This window comes from Pyrus communis, chromosome 6 (assembly GCF_963583255.1).
Source record: "Pyrus communis chromosome 6, drPyrComm1.1, whole genome shotgun sequence".
NCBI lineage: Eukaryota > Viridiplantae > Streptophyta > Magnoliopsida > Rosales > Rosaceae > Pyrus > Pyrus communis.
This window is the reverse complement of record NC_084808.1, coordinates 28,666,994-28,693,218: the sequence shown is the minus strand read 5'-3', so window position 1 is coordinate 28,693,218 and position 26,225 is coordinate 28,666,994. Positions and strand designations below refer to the sequence as shown.

Sequence of the window (26,225 nt, the reverse complement as noted above, 5' to 3'; positions counted from 1 at the left end):
ATTAACTTAAATGACGAACAGAAATCATCCAATTGTTCAATAAACATGGCACAACCAAATTATTCAACAACGCTGTGCAAATCTACAATGAACTTTGTATAACAAACATCGCAAACGAACGCGGTGGAACCAGGAGGACAGTATCCTTTGCCGGCGTGTTGCTTACAGTACGGCTTGTTGCAGAAGTCACATTTGGGAAGTTGCAGCCAGCAATCCGAACACAAGATATCTGCACAAACAGCCTCCTCCATTTCTTCACAGTCGATGCATCCGCCGCACTCTTGGCACCTCGGAATGCAAAAGTTGCATCCTCTGCAATCAGTCATTGGCCTGTCTATCTTTGTCCTGCACGTCCTCCTTGGACAGTCGAAAACCATCCTAACCTCGTCGCATTTTGGGCAAACTTGGACGTCGATTGCAGCGTGACCATTGTCGTGTCTGGAGGTTGGGCAGTCCTTGTACTCGTGAAACAGAAGAGGCCGTGATCCTCCTGGCTGCTTTTGCTGTGACCGGTTTATCTGGAGATATGACTCAAGCGTTTCGAGGTGTTGTTTGTTCATGTTGTAGATGCCGTATATCATTACGCTCTTTAAGCCGTGATGATTTTCGGATAATGTTTTGGCAGCTCGAATGACTCCGTCGGGTGTTAAACCGGTGCATCCCGGTACGTAGAGCTGAATCAAAGATTCAAAACGAAACAAAATACAGGATAAGATGGTTAAAATCGTGTTCTTGAGTAAGGCAATTCCGACCATTCGTATCTTATCCGCCAAGAAAACCAATCGAAATTACCTATCCGGCGAAAACAATTCATATAAGATTACATCCATACCTTGTTGATAAGAGGATTCTGCTCAACGACCCTTTGAAGCCCCTCATCTGTAACATTGGCACAGTTCATCAAAGCCAGAGATCTCAACCTACCATTAGCCTTGGATGTGATTTTCTTCAAAACCTCATCAGACATCCTCAAGTTCAACGGTGCTTTGACGATGATATTTAGCCATGGTAATACATCTGTGTTTACTGCATCCCTCAGTATCCTACAAACTCCGCTAACAGCAAGAAGCTCGAACAGAGGAAGGTAAGCTGAAACAAGGAACAATGCCTCGTGCGGTGGCCCTGCTTTTTCATCTCCCGAACTGTCAGTAGCTTCATGTTCTTGGTGTTCCACCGTAGACTCTGAAATCTCCATGTTTCTCGGGTTTAAGTGATGGTGGTGAATTGTGCAGAAATGAAGCAGAACGTATCAAATTTCTTGGAGAGAGAGAGAGAGAGAGAGGAGATTACAAATTGGGTTTTGAGATTACGACTGATATGAGCAGTTTTTGTCAAGTTGTAATAAGTCGGTGGAAAGAAAATATCTCAAGCTTTTCTTTCTCCCCACGCAAATGAACACTGTCAAATGCTAATGTAATTAAAATTTTAACAGCATTCTGTGCCACTCCAGATAACATGACATGAATTCACAACGTTTTCATTGCAACAAATGTTTTATGCAACGGAACACGAGTGTTTGCAACTCATCAGAAGAAAATATAACTCATTTGTGCTTTTAGTACAGAAACTTGAAATGCAGCATGAAACACTACAAGAGGGAACACGAACGTTGATAATTATTGCAAGTCTTGCGATTTTACATATTAGCTGACAATGGAAAATGTCACACGTACAAGCAAGGACACGTCTAAAATTGGCGGACATTGTCAATGGTCCAAAGGCTCAACGGCTGTTTTGAAAAGAAGAACGTAAACCTTGTCGATAGAAAAATACAAGAAGCCCCCAGTTGAATGCGTCACGTATGAACCAAAGCTAGTTCCCACAATGCAGTGCCAAGCTGGACCGTATGATGAATCGAAATCCTGTCAATTAATACAAAAACATTGTCAACTCTCTATATGAACCAAAACTAGTTCCCACAATTTCAATGTTTCCTTGTATATTTCAGTACACATCGTTACGATCTCACTGCATCCCAAGTTGTAGCATAGAAACACAAAATCTAGTGTCTCAACATACTAGTCTTGTGATCTCTCAGATTCTCAATCAGTGACGTTCATTGGTGCTTCTTGCACAGCATATTCAGTTACCAATATTCGACTGAAAAACGACTGTGAACTTCGAATTTATCAAGATCATGTGTTTGTCAGAAACCCGTCTCTTTCATGCAAGAAATTGTTCTTGCAGAAGAACAGAGAATAATAATTGAGGTGTCAATGAAGCAGAACCTAGACTGCTAAGACTTACAATTCTGAATTTGAGTCTAAGACACAAAAATGCCTGCTTCTTTTGATAATCAATCAAAGAAACTCATAGCAAGTCCTTTTCGGGTCTATTTGGGATTGCTTCAAATAGTTATAAGGCGTTTTTTGGACAATCAAAAGCGCTTTCGATTGCATTTGATAAAATAGCTCAAAGTGTTCTTTTTCTAGAAAGCACTTGAATTTTCAATAAACATTTCAATGTGTTTCAAATCAAACCCCCTTATACCAAAAGCGCTTCCTACAAAAGCAATCCCAAACGATTGCCACATCTCTCTTCTTTCCTTTGGTTTTTGATCCTAGGGTGAAAATATAACTTCAGAATACCCACTTCTCAAAACCACTTGAACAACAACTCAACAAACATTGCAAGCATGCGACTACAAACCAAAAGGATGAAAACCCAGTAAGAGAAATGAAAACAATAATCTGATGAAGGCAAAAGATTTCACCTTTTTAAGCGCGAGAGCGAGGCGTTTGCTGTCGAGCTTCCCAGGCATGGCGTCGAGGTGATCCCGCGCAGAACGAAAGGCGCGGTTTTGCAGAGGGATGGGCATGTCCGATGCCCTGACTCGAACATTGAGGCGGTCACAGTGATCTTGTTCCTCCACAGCTTTCTTCTTCTGTATCAAACTGCTGAGGAACTTGCTCCGCCTCTCCAGCTCCAGCTCTGCTCCCTCCATTTCTCTCTTGGCCAATGATAACTTCACTCTCTCACATCAGTCAAAAAGCAGCATTCCATAAAAAGTACCCAAAGAAAGAAAAGGATAAAAAGGAGAGAAGGAAGAGGGAACAGAGGTCTCGATTGCAATGTTATTTGGGTTATATATTTCCTTTTGTTTGTCTTTTGATGCCTTGTTTGCGTATGGGCGAGGGTGTTGGGCTAAGGCCGGGCGCAGTGGAGGAGACAGCTTTTCCGTACTTCGATTCGTAGCAAGCTGCAGGCCGAAACAAACGGCATTGCCTAATGCCAGATAACCTTTTGTTTGAGCTTTTTGAGGTAAAATTGTCCACAAGGAATTGATTAAGGACGTTTACTCTATACTCGAGTTCATTTTTAAACATTTTTCTCTTGTTATCGAAAGTATTTACAAATGTAGTTGTATATGCAAACGTGAGCGTAAACATTGACTAGAACGAATATTATATGTATTCAAAATCAAATGTGCTCTGCATCCGAAGTCGAATTCTCCAATTACAAAAACTAAGCTCATGAACTTATTATCCTAAATCAGACTAAGTTGATCGGATTCCTTTTTTTAACGTCCCCATGTCCCTCCTGATTGGCGACATGGGGGCGTAAAAAAAGAAAGAGAGAGATGGGGTTTCTCTCACTTTTGGCATAGTGGGAGGCCCACACGGCAGGCTATTGGCTTAGTGCCTCAACTCTCCTGTCATCAGGTCATCAACTTCCTTGACCTTCCGACACTAGGCAGACATCAACCCCATACAGAGCCTTACGACTTTGCGAAGACTTGTGTTTTTGATAAACAGTCATCTATACCTAGTCACTACGACCCTCTTTTTAAGAGGGCACCCTTTCTCCCAAAATTACAGGACTATTTTGCCAAGTTCTTTAGAGATGGGTGTCTCGTGTTCCTTATTTTCTACCTACTCACATGTGTTGGTTTCGAATACCATATATTTCAATGGTCATTAGTGATCTAGTATTTCAAAAGCACAGAAATATTTTTCACTCCAAAGGTATATGAAGGGCCTCAACCTTTTCAACAAAGACACGGTAATTGCGGGGAAAAAAAAAAAAAAAAAAAAAGGAGGAAACGATCAATGATGAATGGGTCAGTGAGTGGCCCCATCTCATTAATTTCTTTAGATTTTTTTAGCATTGACTTGACTCGTATAATCCAAAAGGAATACGTGTATCTAACTGATGGTTACATGAATTTCCTTGAAGTTTATAAAAGCGTGTTTGGTATTCTATTTAAAAATTTTAATTATTTTTAAACCTATTTATCAAATATATTTGAGAACATTTTTCTTTTTTAAATCTCAAATTTTTAAAAACTTGAATTTTTTTACCATTGACTTGACTCATATAATCCAAAATGAATGCGTGTATCTAACTGATGGTTACATGAATTTCCTTGAAGTTTATAAAAGCGTGTTTGGTATTCTATTTAAAAGTTTTAATTATTTTTAAACCTATTTATCAAATATATTTGAGAACATTTTTCTTTTTTAAATCTCAAATTTTTAAAAACTTGAATTTTTTTTCAATTGAATTCATACCTTGTGAGCACGAAATTGGAGGGGAGAGAGAGAAGAGCGGCATAAATTGGAGAGAGAATAGCGGCATAAATTCGAAGAGAGAGATTAGTAGAAATTGGTGAGGGGAGAGAAGACCTGGAGAGCGAAAGAAATTGGAGATCAATAGAGGTTTGTTAAGTTAAAAAAAAAAAAAATTTAAAACTCATTTTGGTGTTTTTAACAAATTGACAAATTGTCTATGTCTTTAAGTTAGTCTTAGGTCTAGTTTTTAAAACTAATCAACTCAAATTTGGTTAAAAAAAATGAAGCAACTTTATGAGCCTTTACATCAACACGATCTGCGAATGAACATATTTGTTCTTCATTTTTTCTATTTTTCCTCTTGAAATTTAAATTTATTAATTCTTTTACATATTATACAATACTCATTACATCAATAGTTCAACATTTCATGTATTGTTTGTATGAATATATAACATCGTGACAACAAACTTGGAATAAACACTAAGTACAATACATAATATAATATAAGTGGAGTTTCTGAGTTTCATTTATCTCGACTCATGCCTTCCTCCACCACCGGAGCCATCGGATTCATTGCAACTCCTTCACGGTTCCTTTCCTCGATATTTCCATGCCATCCTAATTATTTTGTTATTCAACATTAATCCAAACGAGTCAATGCAAACAGAACAAAAAACATTAACCTAAAATATAGATTTCCATCTAACATTTATTCAATTGGAAAGCTCAGTTTGTGGCCAAAACAAAACATTAGAGAAATTTAATGATATTCGTGCGTATCCAAAGGGACAAAAATCAAAGAAATAAGATCAGAAGTCTAAGGAGAGGTTTTTCCTATATATTAATCATATGGTGACATGTTAGACCTATTCTACGGTCAGAAATTTTTATGTGTAACTGGTTGTTTATCCTAATATTAATTAGTATTAATCATATCAGTGACACATCCCTTGATTGCATCTTTGAATTAAAAAAATAGAAATAAAAAAGCAATTACCAAGTTTCAAGTCGAAACCGCGAAACTTGAGCTCACGGTACTCTTGGCACAAGGCGCAGTGCTCACAGAAGCAATGAACCAAGCAGTCCCCACAAGGGCTCTCTTCCAAGCTGTATTGCTGTCTCATTTTGGAGCGGTAGAAGCATGAATAGCAGCATGGACAAGCTGTCACACAAGTAATAAGTGTGTACAGCGCTCCACTGGCACCACAAGCTGCATATCATTTCGTTAACTAATTAGTTAACCCTCATTAATCACTTAATAATACACCTTAATCCCATTTAGAAAGAAGGAAAAGGAAAGGAAGAAGCTTAATTAGTTAATTACATGTAGAACCCTTATCCACAATCTCTGCAATTTGGCCAAAGGTGATGCATGGACACCAAAGTGTTATGCAACCTGCATGTAGACATATACAATCACATGAATCATTAATTCACGAGTAAATGATCCAATATTTCATCCAAATCAAACCCCATTATAAATCACTTTAACAGATTCATCACACACACACACACACACACACACACATATATATATATATATATATATATATATTTATATACAGTAGTAGGATACACACATATATATTTATATATATGCGTACAGTTTTTGAAATCGGAGAAGCAGTCGCAGAGGCCGGTGGACCAAGGGATGAGAGCACGAGGGCGGAGACGGGATGGGGGGTGGGTCATGTGGGAGTGGCCACTGTGCGAGCTCATGTCTTCGTTAGAAGTAGTAAAATAAGGTTCAGTGCTGGAGCTGACCGGGATACCTGTCGGCGCCGGCGGGGCATCTTGGTGGTGATGGTGGTGGTGCTGGGGGTCGGACGAGGAGTACTTCTCGTATCCCCTTGGGTGTGACGAGTACATGACGGCCGAAGATAGGTGGGGAACGATGAGGAGGTTGAGATAATATGATCTCAGACAGACTGAGAGAGAAGACTTGGAAAAACTTTGATTTATTCTACAACCGAATTACGGGCGAACGCCGCGTTGCGTTGACTTGACTGCGAGTCTCCTCCGTCTACGAGTCTTCCTGAATGCTTCCTTCCTTACAGGGCTGGGCTAAAGTTTTTGAAGGCCCATGGAAAAGCCTGTGAAAAGGGCCCTTTTATATGATCAATTTTTTTTCGTGGATTGATTTTTGAACATCTATTTTTACTTTTTGCATAGTTTTATTTATTTATTTATTCAAAACTAATAACTAAAAAAGATGGATCTGCTAGAGGTGGAAAAGAGCTTTTAAAAATTACTAGTAAGCGTATCCGCGTATTGCTGCGGGATTTTGAACTTTGTTCAGAAAGTCTTGACAATATGTGGCAAAAAGCACTGTTTCATGTTTACATTATATACAACATTCATGTAAAGTCTTAAAACTTTGTTCAAGTTAACAGAATTGGGGACATTGGAATGCCAAACTCAAGAAGTGTTATTTACATCCATTTATTACATTGACACCCAAATTTGTTCCTTTATAGACACCCAAATTGATAATTCCGATGATGATTTGTTCCTTTTATGTCCAAACTGTATAAAAATACCTAAAAATTTGTTCTTTTATAGACACCCAAATCCATAACTCCGATAATGACGTCTCTTTCACTTTCCACAACGCCATCGAACATCAATATAACAACCGAACTCAAATAGAAAAAAAAAAAAAAAAATTAGTGAAACAATAGTGACTTTATTATAATATTAAGAACTTATACAAACATTAAAAATAATATTTTTATAAACGAGAGTCCACAATCTAAAGAGACTTTAATAAAACATAAAAGGCCAACTCGGTTGAATACGATGGCAAAACAAGCCCACAATAAACAAATGAACACATAAAGTCTTCAAAACATTCATGCCGAAACTCGACAGACTGAGATAACCCTCAAACTCAAAAGAACCTTATTCTTGACGAAAAATTCAGACGAAAACGAACTCTTTTATTCAAGAGACAGCAAACAAAAAACGAAAACAAATTCTTTTATTCCAGATGGTATGATTTCCATGCCACCATCAAGCCAACAACATTACTATTTGTGATCAGACTGACGATTCATGCCACCCTGCAGAGCTGGTGCTGTCACCACTCCACGATTCTGTGACGCATTTCCTTTCCACCCTAACATTCATTGAAATTAATTAATTAATTAGGAATGATCTTCAAATAATATTTTTCAAAGATAATTACGCGTGTATAACACATATCGGTTGATCTAACTAGAGTGGATAATCAGGTGCAACGAGACGTTCTATCTAAGTAATTATATTGGAGGGAGCATGGAACAGCGCATGTATGTACCACTGGCAACATCGAAACCACGGTTCTGGAGCTCACGGTATTCTTGGCACAAGGCACAGGGGTTGTAGAATAAATGAACGCAGCAATCGTTGCAAGGTTTTTCCTCCAACATGTATTGCCCCCTCAGTTTGGTTCGATAGCCGCAAGTAATGCAGAATGCTAAGTTAGTAAAGTGATTAATTGCTGCATATAAACATCCATGCTGAAAACAACCTGCATACCATGCAAATTTTGTTCACTTCCGATTTCAACATCATCGTCAAATTTTAATCACTTAATTTAGGGCTCATCTTGGGCTGTTTCCGTATGAAGCGCCCATGTTAGAGTTAAGTATGTGCTTCTATTATGAAAATATTGAAAATTTTATTGACAATATGACTTTAGCCCCTGAAACTTAAGTTTCTTTACATAAAACCCGATATTGTCTTTTTATTCTAAATAAGACCCAATGATTAGGCTCCACATAAGCAAATTCATTAATTTTGTTTGCCTTTACACATTTTGCATTTTTCAGATGCCTAAAACACCCCTAATTACAGTTTTAATGTAGACATTTAATTCCCTGCAGATTTGAATGGAGAGATTAATGGAAAAAAATGCATTAATTTAAAATCATTGCATATTAATATATCCTAACAATTAATGGAAAAAAATGCATTAATTTAAAATCATTGCATATTAATATATCCTAACAAAATGTATGTTAAGACAAAAAAGAACTAATAATGTTAATAATTTACCTATAAAATAAAAAATGTTATTTGATTCAAAATAAATTTATCTATATTTTATATAATAATATAGGTAAATTATTGCACATATATATATTAGTAGTAAAATGTGCCCAATATATATAAATGCATGAAAATAATTGTCACATCTCGGCCCGGGCCGGATCACTTCCCGAGCCCGCTTCACCACCGTAGCACGATATTGTCCGCTTTGGGCTTACCATTCCCTCACGGTTTTGTTTTTGGGAACTCACGAGCAACTTCCCAATGGGTCACCCATCATGGGATTGCTCTAGCCCCCTTCTCGCTTAACTTCGGAGTTCCTACGGAACCCGAAGCCAGTGAGCTCCCAAAATGCCTCGTGCTAGGTAGGGATGGGAATATACATTTAAGGATCACTCCCCTGGGCGATGTGGGATGTTGACCAATCATTCAGGACGCCTCGACACGTGCGCTAGAGAATCATAGTGTGGACTCCAGGTGAGTGGATCTTTTCCTTTTTATCGTACATATTATTGAGAGTTCTATCGACACTTTTAAATTGATTAGGTATATTACCTTCATATAATTATTGTGAATGCTTGAAGTACCTATATGAATTACGAATGGCTTGATCCCTGTTTAGGGTACGTAGGCAGTCTAACGAGACGTTAAATGCAGCCATAATATATTTGAGACAAAAGCCTTATTTGGGAAATTGAGTAATGCGAAGGAAATTGGTAAAGGCAAGTTTTAGTTTTGTGAATTAGTTAGTTAATTAGTGTTAATTGGGTTGTCATGGATAATTATCCCTGAAAATAAGTAGTTCGGAAGTAGGGCGTTATTGATTGTACATTCACACCGTATTGTTTATAATTGAAAATGCTACAACATGGTTGAGTATTAGATTGCATCATGGTATATCCATATGTATACTACTTGCATATAATTATTGGGAATGCTTTCAAGTGCAAAGGTGAACGCAGGACACCCAGGTAAGCTTCAGGTGAGTACATGTTGATGTTAATGATGGTAGTGAGTACGATTGTGTTGAGATATAGTATAGCTCATAAACCTGCACCCCGGTGTTAGTGCTCCCGCCCATGGCCTGGGCACAGTTCTTCACGTGATGTTCACCTCCCGCACCTTACGCTCACCTTGGATCCAAGGTAGGTGCACAGTCCTGTCGTACAGACCACTTTAGGTGGTTCCGACTCGTAGGTGACCCGCGATTATTCGCACAGTCTTCAAGTGATCGTAGCACTTGAGCGTATTTATTTACACCCAGTCCTGTCATACAGACCACTTTAGGTGGTTCCGACTCGTGTGCAGGTATACGTTGAGCTATTGGTTAGCCATGATTGATGAGATATGGATAAGTCGTACAGGTCACTATAGGTGACTTTGACTTATATGTTAGACCATGATTGATGAGATATGGATAAGTCGTACAGGTCACTATAGGTGACTCCGATTGATGAGATATGGATAAGTCGTACAGGTCACTATAGGTGACTCCGACTTATATGCTAGCCATGATTGATGAGATATGGATAAGTCGTACAGGTCACTATAGGTGACTCCGACTTATATGCTAGCCAGGGTCACCGACTTATATGCTAGCCAGGATTGATGAGATATGGATAAGTCGTACAGGTCACTATAGGTGACTCCGACTTATATGCTAGCCATGATTGATGAGATATAGATAAGTTGTACATGTCATTTTAGATGACTCTGATTGATATATCACTTTGTATTGATTAAGTTCATTTGGCATACTTATTAATGTATGGTGGAGTTGATGGCAAACCGTGGTTTTGGTCATTTCTGAGTATGGTTTGGATATATGTATATATGTTGTACTGTCCTATAGAAAACGATAAGGGAATTACAGTGAGGGGTTATTACTGTTAGAAAGGTAATAGTTTTGGGAAGTTTGGTTTTACTGCTTACTCACACTTTCTGTTTTGTACCCCTTCAGGTTTTAACTGCTGAGTTCGTATCGACGAGGATATATAGCTAATCTTAGTATTGGTGGCTACTTTTAAGGGTATGATTCTTACCCACACTATTGTACCTTACTTATGCTCTGACATCGCGTGTGAAATGGGTTCGCTCCCACTCGTAGCGCACTCTGGTACTTAGACACTTTTAGATTCAAATTTATTCACTTTTTATACACTATCACATTTTATGGCTTCGTCACCTTCCAGGTGTCGGCCAGCACAGCTCGGTTCAGGGTCCAAGTGGACTTTCTGGGTCGGGGTGTGTCAATAATTCACCTACAAATAGAGGAAATTTGATTAAAAAATAATATTTCTACTACTTTATTTTTTTATTTTTTTATTTTTTTTTATGAATTTCAATTTCTTTTTTTATTTTTATTACAAACATAATGTCCCTACAATATAATTTACCTATTGTTTAATCTTATAAGAAAATAATGTATCTACTATTTTATTTTTATTTTTTTTGTCGAATATCTATTGTTTTATTTTAATGGAGATAATTTGTCTTGGTTTAATTTTTACAAAATAATTTAGGCACTGTTTAACTTTACCAAAATAAAGGAACTACTATTTTAATTTACCTACAAAATAAATACTTGATTCAAAATTAATTTACTTACATTTTACATATAATTATAGATAAATTATTTTTAACACGCATATATAATAACAAACAAAAAATGCCTAATGTATATAATAATCTAGGAGAAATAATTTACTTACAACATAAAAAAATATTAATTGGTTCTTTGTTGTTTTTATCAAACAATATTATTTGATGCAAAATAATTGATTGTACAAAGGATTTTTTTTTCCATAGGAAAAATGTGCCCATAATTGTTTATGAACATGGCTAAATTAATATATATATATATATATATATATATATATATGTTCCTAATATTTATCATACAAGAAAGGTAAAATTTTCATATGGGGTTAATTGCTAATCATAATTAGGGTGAGTAATAGTATTTATTGACATAATTAGGGTTTTGTGGCATAAGTTGTAAATATGTGATGATAATTGATTACATATTTGTTTACATGGTATTCTATTTGAAATTTGAGTTTTATTTGAATGTTTAATATTAAATGGGTTTTTATTTGAAAAATAGGAGTTTCAAGAGCGTTTTTCTAAACAACCCAAAATTTTATTATTATCCAAGTTTAGATATCAAGTTAACTGGGTTCTTAAAAGAAACATTACTGGTTTGTCCTTTGGAGACAATCTCTGCAACACGCCCAGCAACAACGCAAGGACACCAAAATCCCAAGCAGCCTACAGTCCAAATTACGTTATATATAGGTTTAGGGTTTGTATGATCAAATCATCAATCGGTACACATTCATATACCAAACAAGTAAACATGGTATAATTGATTTAGCTAGCTAGACGGGAAGGGAAGAGAATAGAAGCTGCGCTTACAGACATTGCAGTCACTGAAGCAGTCAAGCAGGCCAGTGCTCCATCCACCCGACATCTTTTTCTGCAAACGGTTGGGACATATACCGATATACGCACATACATGCATGCATATATACATAAGATTATGAGTATGAATATGGAACTGACTATGGTGTTTAAGATTGATATAGAAAAGTCATAATCTTTAAGCTATTATGTATTAGTATTTCTGCAGGAAAAGTACATTGAGGTTCTGCATAAACCTTGTGGGATTGGAACTTAAGAATTGGTTTGGGACTGGTGTTTCGGTATTAGTAGTTAAGTTTGAATCCTAAACCTATTCAGATAGGGAATGGTTAAGAGAGTACTATATAAGACTTGAGCCATTGCCCTTACGGGAATGCGGTTCATTGAGATCTCAAGTCCTATTGATTGAGAGAGCCATTGTGTTTTGTTAGAGGGTAGAAGGTTTCGAGTTTATCTTGCTGCAATGGCATCATCATCTGGAGCAAGTTCTGCAGGTCAATTTCATGCTTACAAATCTACAGTTTTCTTATCTTGATCTTCTGAGAATTGTGATTCAATTGATTGAATCTTTATCCTTGTAATATTATTCTTACAATATAATCGATGTTATTGGAATCTGCGCTGGACTGCACTATGCATGTTTGACTTGACGTGCATAATTATCTTTATATGGATGATAGCAATGGCAGATGAAGAAGGATATATACGATGCAACAGGAATAAACACATGTTTCATGACCAAAAAAAAAAAAAAAAAAGAGAGACAATGTTGATTGATGATTAGAACTGTTCATTTTGTAAGTTACTCTTTGAAGTTAATTACGCACAAATCAATTAAATTAAGACATTTCACTGTACAATTAAAATTGTCATAATTTGAATAAATAACTGATAAATGTGATTTGCCTCTTCAGTAAAGAATAATCAGATGATAAAAATAAAAAATAAAAATCTTCATTTTAGCTAATTTTCTATAAATATAATTTTGAATGAGCCTATTGACTCGGCAATTTAGACAAAAATGAAATTGTGAGGCTTGGAACTTTTGAGTAAAGACGAATAAGAGGCCCTAATGAGTGAAGTCATGAGTGGGTTTGCATACAAACAAAGCAAGAGGCCCTAAGGAATGCTCCAGAAGATAGATTATTACATACAAAGTATGTATTGAGTTGGGATGTCAAGATGTGGAGGTTAAATCGGATTCTCAGATCATTCGAATGCTTAATGGGGAATATGGGATTGATGCTACTTTGAAATGTTTTATTTATGATATTGGGTTATTGGTATCTTAATTAGGAAGGATGAGGTTTGTGTTTGTTAAGCAGAATGGAAATGCCGCTGCTCACGCTGTTACCTCGTATGTTGCTTCACATGAAGGTGCTTTTCGTTATGATGCTTTTGGTCCAAAGTTTTTGTTTAATATTCTAATAAAAAATGTAAACGTATCTATTAGAATCTAATAAAGTCAACCGTTTTGATCCAAAAAAAAAAAAAAAAACAAACTACAAACAAAGCAAGAGGCCCTTATGAGTGGTTTTGCATCTTTTCCCTTTTGTATTATTATTCTGGTTCATGGCTGTCACTTCAGACCCACAACGTAGGAGTGAGCAGGGGAGGGGAGAGATCACGTGTCTTTCCCCTTTCGTATTATTATTCTGGTTCATGGCTGTCACTTCAGACCCACAATGTGGGAATGAGGAGGGGTTACGTGGTTTTTATACATCTGTAACTACCTCCTTTTCCTTTTTGTTTTAGCTGCTTATCGCGAACAAAAAGGTTGTGTGACTTTGATGTTACGTTTTATTCAACGTTGCAGGTGTTTTAGTTGTTATTTTTTTTAATAATTATTCAGATCTCTTATTTTTAATCTCAATATTTCTTTTTTTTTTCTTCATATTATTTAGTGATAGAAAAACAAGTTGCAAGTCCCTTAAAAATAATATCATGCGTCATGCTTGCATCACTCATGACCATGCCACATTGATATTTGGAAAAAGATTCTCTTTGGATCCTTCACTCCAAAGCCTAGGAATCAAATGATCTGAATCTTAAAAATTTGATCTAATGGTTAAAAATAAAGAAGTTAGTAAAAAATTTTAAAAGCTTTGGAGGGAAAGATTCGGAGATGATCTCTTCCCTTGATATTTTTGAGACGAGGGATGTTCTCCTTTCAAGAGAGGGGAATGAGTAACACAATGGGTCATATATAAATAAGTTGCGGATATTCTTTTTTTTTTTTCCTTATAATAGCATGTGGTTCAATATACTAGTAGATTGGATGTTGAGTTTTTAACCATACATTCTGAGTTCGAAACTTCTCTATCTTTTAAATTAATATAATAGTTTTACCCTCTCCCTCCCCTTAATAATAGTAGTTTTTTGTTCCGTTGTTCCATAACAACCTCATTCCAAGTCCAAAACACATTAAACAAACTGAACTTGAGTGACTCAAACGCAGTAATTAGGGATAGAAGCATTATCTTGACCAATTACCCTAATTTACGTCTCCATAAATGCATAAACTTTATGTCGGGTTGTTTATTTTATTTTTTATTTTTATAACACTAAGGGGAGGGGGTGGGCTTAGCCTCAAAATGGACTAGCAATAATGTGGTTCAAATTCGTCTTTGGTGAGAATCGAGGCTAAGACCTCTCACTTACAAGTGACGAGGAATACCACTAAACCGTAATACTAAACAACATATTCAACGTACCGGTGGTTTCTTCATGAATTTGGGATTTGGATGCAATTTAGAATTTTCAGAATAATTAGGGTAGGGTACGTGGTTTCTTCATCAATAGTGGGCTAAAAAAAATACAAAAGTAGGCCAGTGGGCTCGGATTCTTGGAAGAAAGGCCTCGAGCCTGGGAACGCGTCTAACTGTTGGGCCCACCAATGATGGCTCCCATTAGCAAATTGGGGTTCGGCTTTAGACTTAAGAAGTATCTAGACCCCGATTTGCATTTAATGCGGGCAGGGCGGGCCTCCAACGATGGTAATGAGCTGCCCAGGTGGTGTATCCTCTGTGGGTAGCGTGCACCGTATCCAACCATGTACGACATCCTCAATTCAAAATTACAGTTATATCCTCATAATTCAGTAGAATTCCACAAGCACCCTTGTTTATGTGTCCTCCTGATGATGGTCATTTAGTCTCTGTGTGCTATGATCCTATATTTCGATCACAATTAACAATGTAACAGCAGACTAAATATGAGTATTAGGGAGTGATTAGTTATTGCCAGGTAATTTGTTTTAGTGGAAACTTATATATAAGCTCATGCTTTGGATGTAAAAGTTAAATCAGAATTTACACAAAAGAAATATAAAAAAAAAAAAAAAAAAAAAAAAAAAAAAACAATTCAAGAGCTCTGCACTTTCTCTTTCTCCCTCTCACTCTCCCTCTCTATCCTCTGTGTTACTTGTATGTTGATTAAGGGCCTAGAGATTTCGATCTTATCAATGGTATCATCCTTCTCAAATCCTAGTTTCCTTCGTGTCCACGCCCACCCGACCCGTTTTCTTGCCATGGATGCACGCCTCTCCACTGCAATCAACTCATTTGAAGCTTCAATGCGTGCTGCAATTCGTGATGCGATCCACGAAGCTATGGATTCTGCACTCACCGCCATTCACAAGGTTGTGAATCCTGTACTCACATAAATTCATAGTGACCTTGCTCAGTTACACCATGACTTGGCTTTCGGCGTCGAGGGAGATTTTGATCCAGCTTCGATGTGTTCCTAGGAAGCTGAATCGATCGAGGTCGGTCACCAAAAACCTCACAACGAAAACGGCAACCCATTGCGAATTTCGTCAACAATCCACAATTATTCCATTCCGCCATTGCTTTCATCTTCACCGATGTTGCGAGCACTGGCAAATTCGGCCGTCAAGCCACACTCGAACAACTCTGCTGCATCTACAGTGTTGCTTCCGGAACCCAAGACGATGATCTTTGCTCCGTAGCTACTCCATAAACACATTCTCCGATACTACGAAAACTGGACCTGAGTTAGTTCTTAATTTGAGTATCATTTTAGCAACTCCGGAGGCTAAATTCCCTTCTTTTTTGACTGATTACTATGGTGCATACGTGAAAGATAAATTTGGATGGGTTAATTGGTATCTTGTGGGTAAATTTGTGAAGAAAAATTTCTATGCATTGCATCTGTTTTGCAGCAACCGGGTTGGTGTCACTCTCTAACTGATCCTTGTGACAGTATATCTTATCAAAGGGTTGTCTTCAATTAGAGGAACAAGTTCAATCAGAGGAATTATCAATATGGTTGATGGAGATGCCCTGCATTCTCTTCTCTTTCAAGGTAGTAGAAGAAAATGGGAAGAGAAAGGGTTTCGGGTTTTTTTCAATTTGACAAAGAGGACTCAGCTATGGTTGCTGCTAGTGCTCTCAATGATACAATCAGTAAAGGGAAGAACCTATATGTATCGATATTTGTTCAGGAAAGTACGAATGATAACAGGCTCCGTATCTTTTCCAACACTCTGAACCCTGCATTGTCTCAGGATGTGGTCTGTTACAAAGGTCTGGAACTTGCTACAAATATTACAGAAGCATGTAACAGTCATGTTTTTGGTCAAATTGTGCTCTTGCTGGTGCAAATTGTTACAACCATGATCAGGCTCTTGGAAGAATATGCTAACTTGAAAGGGCTTCAAGATGGACATTTCAGACAAGAAGAGGAAATGTTTGCAATACTCAGCCATAAACACAGAAATGACCCTCTCAAAATCAAGGAATTCATTTCCATGGTTGCCAACAATCTAACAAGTCTCCTGAATTTAGAGATTGAGTTCAAGCTTCTTTTGTAGGAAGATGGAACAACTACTGCTTCAATCTTATTTTTCCTGGTTTATGGAATGCATTTCAAGGAGCAATGGAAATCTCGGACAACACCATATGTGACTGTGCCTGAGCAGCATTGTGTAAGTCATCATGTTTTCTCTTACATGATTGGTAAAAGATGGATTTTGGTAGAGCTGGAGTTGCATCATAAGAAAACTAGCAGACGTATTTGGATGCTCACTTTTGGTAGTGAAGAGGTAATAGTATTCATGCCAAATCTATGAGTTGATGGTGCTAGTGTTTATGCATGGTTGTATGATTATGAATGTGTCTGCAAAGTCTATCATAAGCTAAAAGTAATTTTGTTAGACAATATGGCACACATCAATGTATTGGTTGCTGCTGGTGTTATTTCATTTGGTTGTTGCTGGTGTTATTTCTTTGCCTGTTCTTCAGGAAGGATGTCCATCATATTTGTCTTACTGCAAGTGTAAGTTGGCAATGAATGGTGTGTTGGACCTAAGAAGAGGATAGTTAATCTTAGGCAGTCTCTTTTCAATCTTAGGCTGATTGTATTTGCAGTCCATGCAGCTTCCCTTCTATTGCAAGACTCCTTAGTTTCTGCTCGTTCAAATAAGTTTTTCAATTTTCAACCTTGAGGACAAGGTTGTTCTTTAAGGGGGAAGTATTGTTATGATCCTATATTTCGATCACAATTAGCAATGTAACACTAGACTAAATATGAGTATTAGGGAATGATTAGTTATTGCTAGCTGGCAATTTGTTTTAGTGAAAACTTATATATAAGCTCATGCTTTAGATGTAAAAGTTAAATCAGAATTTACACAAAAGAAATATAAACAAAAAAAAACAAAACAATTCAAGAGCTCTGCTCTCTCTATTCTCTGTGTTACTTGTAGGTTGATTAAGGGCCTAGAGATTTGGATCTTATCACTGTGTGAATAATCTCATGGATTTATTGTACTCAATGGTAGAAACTTAAGGTTAAAGTCAGACAGGACAAGATCCAAACCTAGCAGTTGACTTGCCTTGATCACCAATATAACTGTGATTTTAATCTTGTAAATTCAGTGTATTGCCAGCTAGCAGTTGACTTGTCGTGCAGAGAGAAAAGACGTGCGGAAATCATCTTAATATAACTGTGATTTTAATCTTGTAAATTCAGTGTATTTTTAGTGTTTGAATTGAAACAAACAAATATATACAAGTAAAAACAAAGAAATGTGCGGAAATCATTTTTTCGTAAAAACAACTAAATATAAATCAAGAGTAGATAACAAGATATATGAATGGTAAAAGCATTACGTTTTGAAATCTGGGACTGAAAACTGAAAAGCCCTTAACAAGGGGTCGCAATCAGTTTGAAGAAAAGTTAGGTTTGTGAAGCAAATTGTAATAGGGGTGTGCTATCCACACACCCCATTTTACTTTTCACACAACCCTTGATAATTTATGTCCGTTAATCTTCTTCAATTCATCTGATTCGACGACCGAAAATTAAAAAAGATGTGTGAGAAGTAAAATGGGTTGTGTGGACATCACATCCCATTGTAATATGTACGAAGGAAGCGTATGGGAAGAAAGAAATCCATCGTCTCACTCTTAGGCTCAGCCTCTCAGCACATGAATGATTGATTGAGGTGGTGTACATATTGATCTTCGATTCGGTGTTATTTTATTTTATTTTATTTATTCAATCTATAATGACCAAAAAAGATGGGCGTACAGGAGGCGGAAAAAGATTTTTGGAAATCACTAGCAGGTGTACCTGAGCATTGTCATGGAATTTTAAACTTTGTTCAAGGAGTGGACGGTCTTGAAAATACGTGGCAAAGAGCATTGCTTACTATTTACTTTATATGTAACATCCATGTAAGTCTTGAAATTTTGTTCAAGTTAATAAAATTGGAGACATTGTGTGACAACCTGTCTCGATTTAATTTACGGGTTTTACGAAATGAAAGGTTAGTTTTGTAATTTCACTTTGGTTTTAAAAATGTATTTGAAAGGGTTTTATTTTGGACCTTAAATGGTGTGCCCAAGTGGGCCCAACCCTGATTTTCTGTGCCCAATTCCCTCCCCCCCCCCCCCCCATCTGCCACGTGGCAAACCCCTACCCACTTCCTTTATTTTTTCTCTTCTCCCGAGCACTCACCTTATCCTTTCTCTCACGTACTCACTTTATCTCTTTCACCCTCTTTCCCTTTCTCGCCGATCAAACTCGCACCCACGCACACCCAATCGAACCCCCCCAACGGCGATGCAACACCACCACCACCATTGTAGACCTTTTTTCCTTATCTCTCCATCATCGTGAAGTTCTGGGACACCCAGAAGGCACCCAACCCAGGTTCAGCGAACCCGTGGGTTTCGAACAATATTCCAGCCACCTCCAGCCATTCCATGGCAGATCTCAGGTACAAAACTCATCCCTATCATCTATACCTTCGTTTTGGTATATAGATCAGAGTCTAGGACGGCGTTTTGGTGTCAACTGGAGCATGAGAGGCTCCGGCCTTCTTCCCCGGTGAGAAATGGGTCAGAGACCCAAACCCAATGAACCAAGGCCCTTCGGTAATGTATAGGACTCGGGCCTTAGGCCCGTTAGCCATTAGACCTAAAAACCCAACCCGTATAGTTTTTAATTTTAATTATTTAGTTTTCTTTCAAAAACCCAAAAGAACTAGGCTGTGCCTTTAAGCCCAAGCCCGTGTAAACCCTTGGCTCGGGACCAAAGGGCTTCGACCCGTTGACCTTTAAGCCCAAACCTCTAAACCCAGTCAACCCAAATCTTTTCCTTGGGCCGAGCTTTCAAGCCCAGGCCTTCTGACCCAAAAACCCTTGGGCCTAACCAAGCCTAGAAGCCTAACTTGAACCAAGCCCAAATCTGGTTGACCCTACCCGACCGTTGACCTGGTCTGACCTGTTAACTTCGGTCAACGCTAATTGTTGACTTTGACCGTCGACCATTGACTGTCAGCGTTGACTTTTGGGTTGACTTTTTTGGATTTTGTACGGGACCTCTCATGGGCTAATTTCGACGTCCTGGATCCGTTTTTGACGTCCGTTTTCCCATATTCAATAGTTTGAATAGAGTTTTATTAATTGTACCATTTATGTGCTTGCAACTATTAGCGACGATTTCGTCCTTTCTATTTCGTACGGCTCTTCGACGACGGAGTATTTGTGAGTGAACCCTTCTAAAATGCATGTTTTAATAGTAGAAATGCATACATGAAAAAGCATGATTTAATGATTACTTTTAATGAGATATTATGTTTACTGAGAATATTTTGGAATATCATATTTTATCGAACTGATGTTCTTGGTAGTATATATGATGGATGACTATATATTGTTTATGAACATTCTTTTATACACTTCTTTATAGTATAGATGATGGATGACTTTATACTATGAAGATGTTTTGAGATATATGTACTTATATTTGGAAAGACTATGTTCTATTTTATTATTATGTATATCAACTTGATCCACTCATGTTTGTTTTGCGTCCTCTCAGGACTTATGTTTGAGGCGTACAATCCCGACATCAATGAGTGTTATTTAGATCTATATATTACATAATGATTTGTTCCTTTTATGTCCAAACTGTATAAAAAACTAAGATTTGTTCATTTATAGACACCCAAATCCGTAACTCTGATAATGACTTCTCCTTGGTTTTCCACAAAGCCATCGAACATCAATATAATAACCGATTAGAAACAATAGAACCCACCACTTTAAGATACACGCAAATAGTTTAAAAAATTAGCGAAACAATAGTGATTTTATTATAACATTAAGAACTGATACAAACATTAAAATAATATTTGATAAAAGAGAGTCCACAATCTAAAGAGACTTGAACAAAACATAAAAAGTCAACTTGATTGAATACCATGGTGAGACAAGCCCACAAATAAGCAAATGAACACATAAAGTCTTTAAATTATTCACACCCAAACTCAACAGACTAAGATGACTTTCCAAAGCCAAAATAAGTTTATTCAAGAGACGGCAAACAAAAATCGAAAGCGAATTCTTTTATTCCAGATGGTATGAAGCATCAAGCCAACCTATTACTATTTGTGATCAGTCTGACGATTCATGCCACCCTGCACGGCTGGTGCTGTCACCACTCCAGGATTCTATGACGCATTTCGTTCCCAGCCTAACATTCATTGAAACTAACTAGTTAATTAGGAATGATCTTGAATTAATAGTTTAATACTTTTTAAAGATAATTACACGTGTATAACACGTATCGGTTGATTTAATCTAACTATGGTGGATAAGGAGGTGCACCGAGACGGTGAATCTAAGTAATTGTATTGGAAGGAGGGAACAATGAATGTACGTACGAATGGCAACATTGAAACCACGGTTCTCGAGCTCACGATATTCTTGGCACAAGGCACAGGAGTGGCAGAAGAATTGAACGCAGCAATCGTTGCAAGGTTTTTCCTCCAACTTGTACTGCTCCCTCAGTTTGGGTCGAAAGCCGCAAGTAATGCAGAAACCACAAGGAATGCCGAATGCTAAGTGAGTATAGGAATTGATTAGTGCATACAAACATCCATGCTGAAAACAACATGCATCTTTTGGAGTTCACTTCCAATTTCAACATCATCGTCAAATTTTAATCACTTAATTTAGGGCACGTTTTGGGTTGTTTACGTACGAAGCGCTCATGTTCGAGTTAAGTACGTGCTTCTATTATAAAAATACTAAAAAATTTATTATATCCAGGTGTTTCTTATAAAATCCAAGTGCTTCATGGAAAGGAATTTGAATGTGCTCATCGAGAAAGTGACTAGTTAACAGGTGCTTCTCAAGAAAGTCTTTTTAAATTTTTATGTTAAAGTTATTCAAAACAACTTTTGATTGACTAAGACAGAAAGCAAAGAAGCAGTTCAAAACCGGCCCTCAATCAAGTTTACATATCGAGTTACTGGTATGTCCTTTGGAGACAATCTCTCCAACACGCCCAACAACAATGCAAGGACACCAAAATCCCAAGCAGCTTGCAGTCCAAATTACGTTATCTATGGGTTTAGGTTTTGTATGATCAAATCATCAATCGGTATGTATTCATATACCAAATAAGTAAACATGGTATAATTGATTTAGCTAGCTAGCCAGGAAGGGAAGAGAATAGAAGCTGCGCTTACAGACTTCGTAGTCACTGAAGCAGTCAAGCAGGCCAGTGGTCCATCCACCCGACATCTTTTTTTGCACACCATTAGGGCATATACATACACACACCATGCATATATATGCGATTGATGTTAATGGAATCTGCACTGCACCGCACTATGCATGTTTTGGTTTGACGTGTAGAATTGTCATGATCATGGATAGCAACGGCAGGTGAAGGAGCATTTATACGATGAAGTAGGAGTAAATACAAGTTCACGACCAAAAAAAACGAGACAATGTTGATTGATGCTTAGAAATGTTCATTTTCTAAGTTACTCTTTGAACTTAATCACGCGCAAAACCAACTAAATAAGGACATTCAATTGCTCAATTAAAATTTTTCATAATTTGAATTATTAACTTAGAAATGTGGTTTGCCTCTTCATTAAAGAATAATCAGATGAGCAAAATATCTTCATTTTAGCTTCTTCTTTTTTTTTTTGTAAAAATAAATTTTAATGAGCCTATTTACTCCATAATTTATACAAAAATAGAGTTATGGGACAGAGATCTTGAGTGAAGACGGATAATTAATATTTTAGTAAGCAAATTAACATCTCAGATGACGAAAGAATGCTCTAGAAGATAGATTATTACATACAAACAGAGGAAGAGGCTCTCATGAGTGGGTTTGCATCATTCAACCTTGTGTTATTATTCTGGTTTAGACTCTCTTGCGTGGGCCGGTCTGCATCATTCGACTTTGTATTATTACTCTGGATCACGGCTGTCACTTCAGACTCACAATGTGGGAAACGAGGAGGGGTTATGTGGTTCTTATACACGGACAAGGATTGTTTTTCCCATTTCCGATGTCCTTTCGTGCCTTTTTATTTATGTGGTTATGATTAAATCATGTCAATATTTTATATTACTATTTATTTTTGTCTTATTATCTCTATAAAAAAATAATATAAAATGTTGACGTGACTTAACCGTGATCATACAAAACATGAGGGCACCAGAAGTCGGAGGGCAGACAATCCTTATCCCTTATACATTACATAAGAAAAATTGGTAACTCTGATAATGATTTGTTCCTTTTATGTCCAAACTGCATTAAAAACTAAAATTTGTTCCTTTACCGACGCCCAAATCAGCAACTCCGATAATGAATTCTCCTTCCACAAAACCATCGAACATCAATATAATAACCGATTAGAAACAATCGAACCCACCACTTTAAGATACACGCAAATAGTTAAAAAAAATTCAGCAAAATAATAGTGATTTTATTATAACATTAAGAACTGATAAAAACATTAAAAATAATATTTGATAAAAGAGAGTTTACAATCTAAAAGAGATTTTAACAAAACATAAAAGGTCAACTTGATTGAATACCATGACTGAGAAAAGCCCACAAATAAGCAAATGAACACATAAAATCTTTAAATTATTCACACCCACACTCAACAGACTAAGATGACTCTCCAAAGCCAAAATAAGTTTATACAAGAGACGGCAAACAAAAATTGAAAACAAATTCTTTTATTCCAGATGGTATGAAGCATCAAGCCAACACTATTACTATTTGTGATCAGTCTGACGATTCATGCCACCTTGCACAGATGGTGCTGTCACCACTCCAGGATTCTGTGACGCATTTCGTTCCCAGCCTAACATTCATTGAAATTAACTAGTTAATTAGGAATGATCTTGAATTAATAGTTTAATACTTTTAAAAGATAATTACACGTGTATAATACGTATCGGTTGATCTAATCTAACTAGGGTGGATAAGGAGGTGCACCGAGACGATGAATCTAAGTAATTGTATGGGGGGAAGGAACAACGAATGTACGTACCAATGGCAACATTGAAACCACGGTTCTCGAGCTCACGATATTCTTGGCACAAGGCACAGGAGTGGCAGAAGAAATGAACACAGCAATCGTTGCAAGGTTTTTCCTCCAACTTGTACTGCTCCCTCAGTTTGGTTCGAAAGCCGCAAGTAATGCAGAAACCGCAAGGAATGCCGAATGCTAAGTGAGTATAGGAATTGATTAGTGCATACAAACATCCCTGCTGACAACAACCTGCATACGCATGCACACTTTTGGAGTTCACTTCCAATTTCAACATCATCGTCAAATTTTATCACTTAATTTAGGGCATGTTTTGGACTATTTACGTATAAAGCGCTCATGTTCGAGTTAAGTACGTGCTTCTATTATGAAAATACTGAAAAATTTATTATATCCAGGTGTTTCTTATAAAATCCAAGTGCTTCATGGAAAGAAATTTGAATGTGCTCATAAAAAAAATGACTAGTTAACAAGTGCTTCTCGATAAAGTATTTTTAAATTTTTATGTTAAAGTTATTAAAAAAAATTGTCGATTGACTAAGGCAGAAAGCAAATAAGCAGTTCAAAACCGGCCCTCAATCAAGTTTACATATCGAGTTACTGGGTTCTTAAAAGAAACGTTACTGGTATGTCCTTTGGAGGCAATCTCTGCAACACGCCCAGCAACAACGCAAGGACACCAAAATCCCAAGCAGCCTGCAGTCCAAATTACGTTATATATAGGTTTAGGGTTTGTATGATCAATTCATCAGTCGGTATATATTCATATACCAAATAAGTAAACATGGTATAATTGATTTAGTTAGCTAGCCAAGAAGGGATGAGAATAGAAGCTGTACTTACAGACACTGCAGTCACTGAAGCAGTCAAGCAGGCCAGTGGTCCATCCACCCGACATCTTTTTTTGCACACTGTTGGGGCATATACGTACACACACCATGCATATGTATATATATGCGATCAATGTTAATGGAATCTGCACTAGACCGCACTATGCATGGTTTGATTTGACGTGCAGAATTGTCATGATCATGGATTGCAATGGCAGATGAAGGAGCATTTATACGATGAAGTACGAGTAAATACATGTTTACGACCAAAAAAAACGAGAAGATGTTTTTTTTTTTTTTTTTTTTTTTTTTCGAATGAAAAAAAAACTTATTATATTAACACTTCATAAATTGTTGAATAAATCTCATATACTTAATATACCTATTTACTTTTTCACTTAAAAATTATTTTAATACACTCCACATACTTTATCATAATATCCTCACACCCTACATTCTCAATATATACCTTATATTTTGTATATACACTTCACATCTGACATCAAATATTCTCTAAAGGTAATCCTAAAATCTTTCCTTTCAAATTATATTAATTAGCTAATTATTCTCTACAAAATCTGACATCAAATATTCTCTACAACGTACAAACAGTGCAAGATGCTCTCATGAGTGGGCCGGTTTGCATCATTCAACTTTGTATTATTACTCTGGTTCATGGCTGTCACTTCAGACTCACAACGTGGGAAACGAGGAGGGGTTACGTGGTTCTTATACACCTTTCACTACCTACTTTTTCATTTTGTTGTTTAGTTTACCCCACTTAATGCAACAAATCACGTCAAGCTTTATAAGGAACTGTCATTAATTTTCTCATCACAAACAAACAAAAAAAAAATTGTATAGCTTCAATGATATGTATTATTCAATGTTACAGGTATTCAATGTTACAGGTATTTTAACTATTTGATTTGATTTTCACAACTATTTAGATCTTCTATTTTCAATCTCAATATTTTCTTCAGAGCAATTTTACACCTAAAGACTTTACGCCAGCACCCAACCCATTTAATCCACTTAATGAACAGAAATAGGGCAATGCATATCCATCCCTAAAACTAAATAGCCTAATCAATTTTATTAAAATATTATTAATTTTTATTATAAAATAATAAAAATTAATAATTTGATTTTTAATTTCTGAGTTTCTCCCCAAAAATGCTCCTCAGACCAGAGCACGCCAACCCACCCCCCATCTCCACCCTTCATCAAATCCCCACCTCTCCTTCACTCTCCGTTTCTTCTCCACCGCCCTCCGTGGTCCGACCCACCCTAAACCGGTCGACATCGGCGCCCAGACTCGCCAGCTCCAAACCCGCCGCCTCTGGACCTACGCCCTGACCTTCAGCTGCATCGTCGGATTTGTATGTCATCGTCCTCAACAGCAAGTTCTGGGTCGGCAGCCTCGTCCTCGAAGGTAGCGTCATCCAGTCGTCTTCTTCATCGGAGATGGAGTTCGTCGTCACCGATTTCAGATTATGACTTTAGCCTGACGTCATGTAGGCTGGTCCCAAGGTCTATCAATTTTGGGCTGGCCTAGAGACCAGTTTGGGCTGGGTGCCAAGC

At 37.1% G+C, this 26,225-nt stretch overlaps 5 protein-coding genes across 5 annotated transcripts; all 5 read right to left on the bottom strand.

Annotated features, from left to right (window-relative positions):
- Nucleotides 1–24: 24 nt before the first annotated feature.
- On the bottom strand, nucleotides 25–1,371 carry LOC137737840 (F-box protein SKIP28-like). Its single transcript, XM_068477409.1, has 2 exons — nucleotides 833–1,371; nucleotides 25–674 (listed from the first exon to the last, which is right to left on the bottom strand). Exons 1-2 carry the CDS (start codon nucleotides 1,193–1,195, stop codon nucleotides 60–62), a joined length of 978 nt encoding a protein of 325 aa, XP_068333510.1. The 5' UTR covers nucleotides 1,196–1,371; the 3' UTR covers nucleotides 25–59.
- Nucleotides 1,372–1,513: 142 nt separating this feature from the next.
- On the bottom strand, nucleotides 1,514–3,268 carry LOC137737841 (dynein light chain 1, cytoplasmic-like). Its single transcript, XM_068477410.1, has 2 exons — nucleotides 2,714–3,268; nucleotides 1,514–1,862 (listed from the first exon to the last, which is right to left on the bottom strand). The coding sequence occupies exons 1-2, from the start codon at nucleotides 2,942–2,944 to the stop codon at nucleotides 1,707–1,709; spliced, it is 387 nt and encodes a 128-aa protein (XP_068333511.1). The 5' UTR covers nucleotides 2,945–3,268; the 3' UTR covers nucleotides 1,514–1,706.
- A 1,655-nt stretch (nucleotides 3,269–4,923) lies between these two features.
- Nucleotides 4,924–6,498, bottom strand: LOC137737807 (protein PLANT CADMIUM RESISTANCE 2-like). Its single transcript, XM_068477368.1, has 4 exons — nucleotides 6,119–6,498; nucleotides 5,839–5,910; nucleotides 5,512–5,724; nucleotides 4,924–5,132 (listed from the first exon to the last, which is right to left on the bottom strand). Exons 1-4 carry the CDS (start codon nucleotides 6,381–6,383, stop codon nucleotides 5,038–5,040), a joined length of 645 nt encoding a protein of 214 aa, XP_068333469.1. The 5' UTR covers nucleotides 6,384–6,498; the 3' UTR covers nucleotides 4,924–5,037.
- A 1,045-nt stretch (nucleotides 6,499–7,543) lies between these two features.
- LOC137736772 (cell number regulator 10-like) lies at nucleotides 7,544–12,018 on the bottom strand. The gene is made up of 4 exons (XM_068476037.1): nucleotides 11,964–12,018; nucleotides 11,745–11,816; nucleotides 7,813–8,025; nucleotides 7,544–7,632 (listed from the first exon to the last, which is right to left on the bottom strand). Exons 1-4 carry the CDS (start codon nucleotides 12,016–12,018, stop codon nucleotides 7,544–7,546), a joined length of 429 nt encoding a protein of 142 aa, XP_068332138.1.
- Nucleotides 12,019–23,217: 11,199 nt separating this feature from the next.
- LOC137736929 (cell number regulator 10-like) lies at nucleotides 23,218–24,723 on the bottom strand. Its single transcript, XM_068476253.1, has 4 exons — nucleotides 24,655–24,723; nucleotides 24,436–24,507; nucleotides 23,812–24,042; nucleotides 23,218–23,622 (listed from the first exon to the last, which is right to left on the bottom strand). The coding sequence occupies exons 1-4, from the start codon at nucleotides 24,707–24,709 to the stop codon at nucleotides 23,534–23,536; spliced, it is 447 nt and encodes a 148-aa protein (XP_068332354.1). The 5' UTR covers nucleotides 24,710–24,723; the 3' UTR covers nucleotides 23,218–23,533.
- Between the last annotated feature and the right edge of the window lie 1,502 nt (nucleotides 24,724–26,225).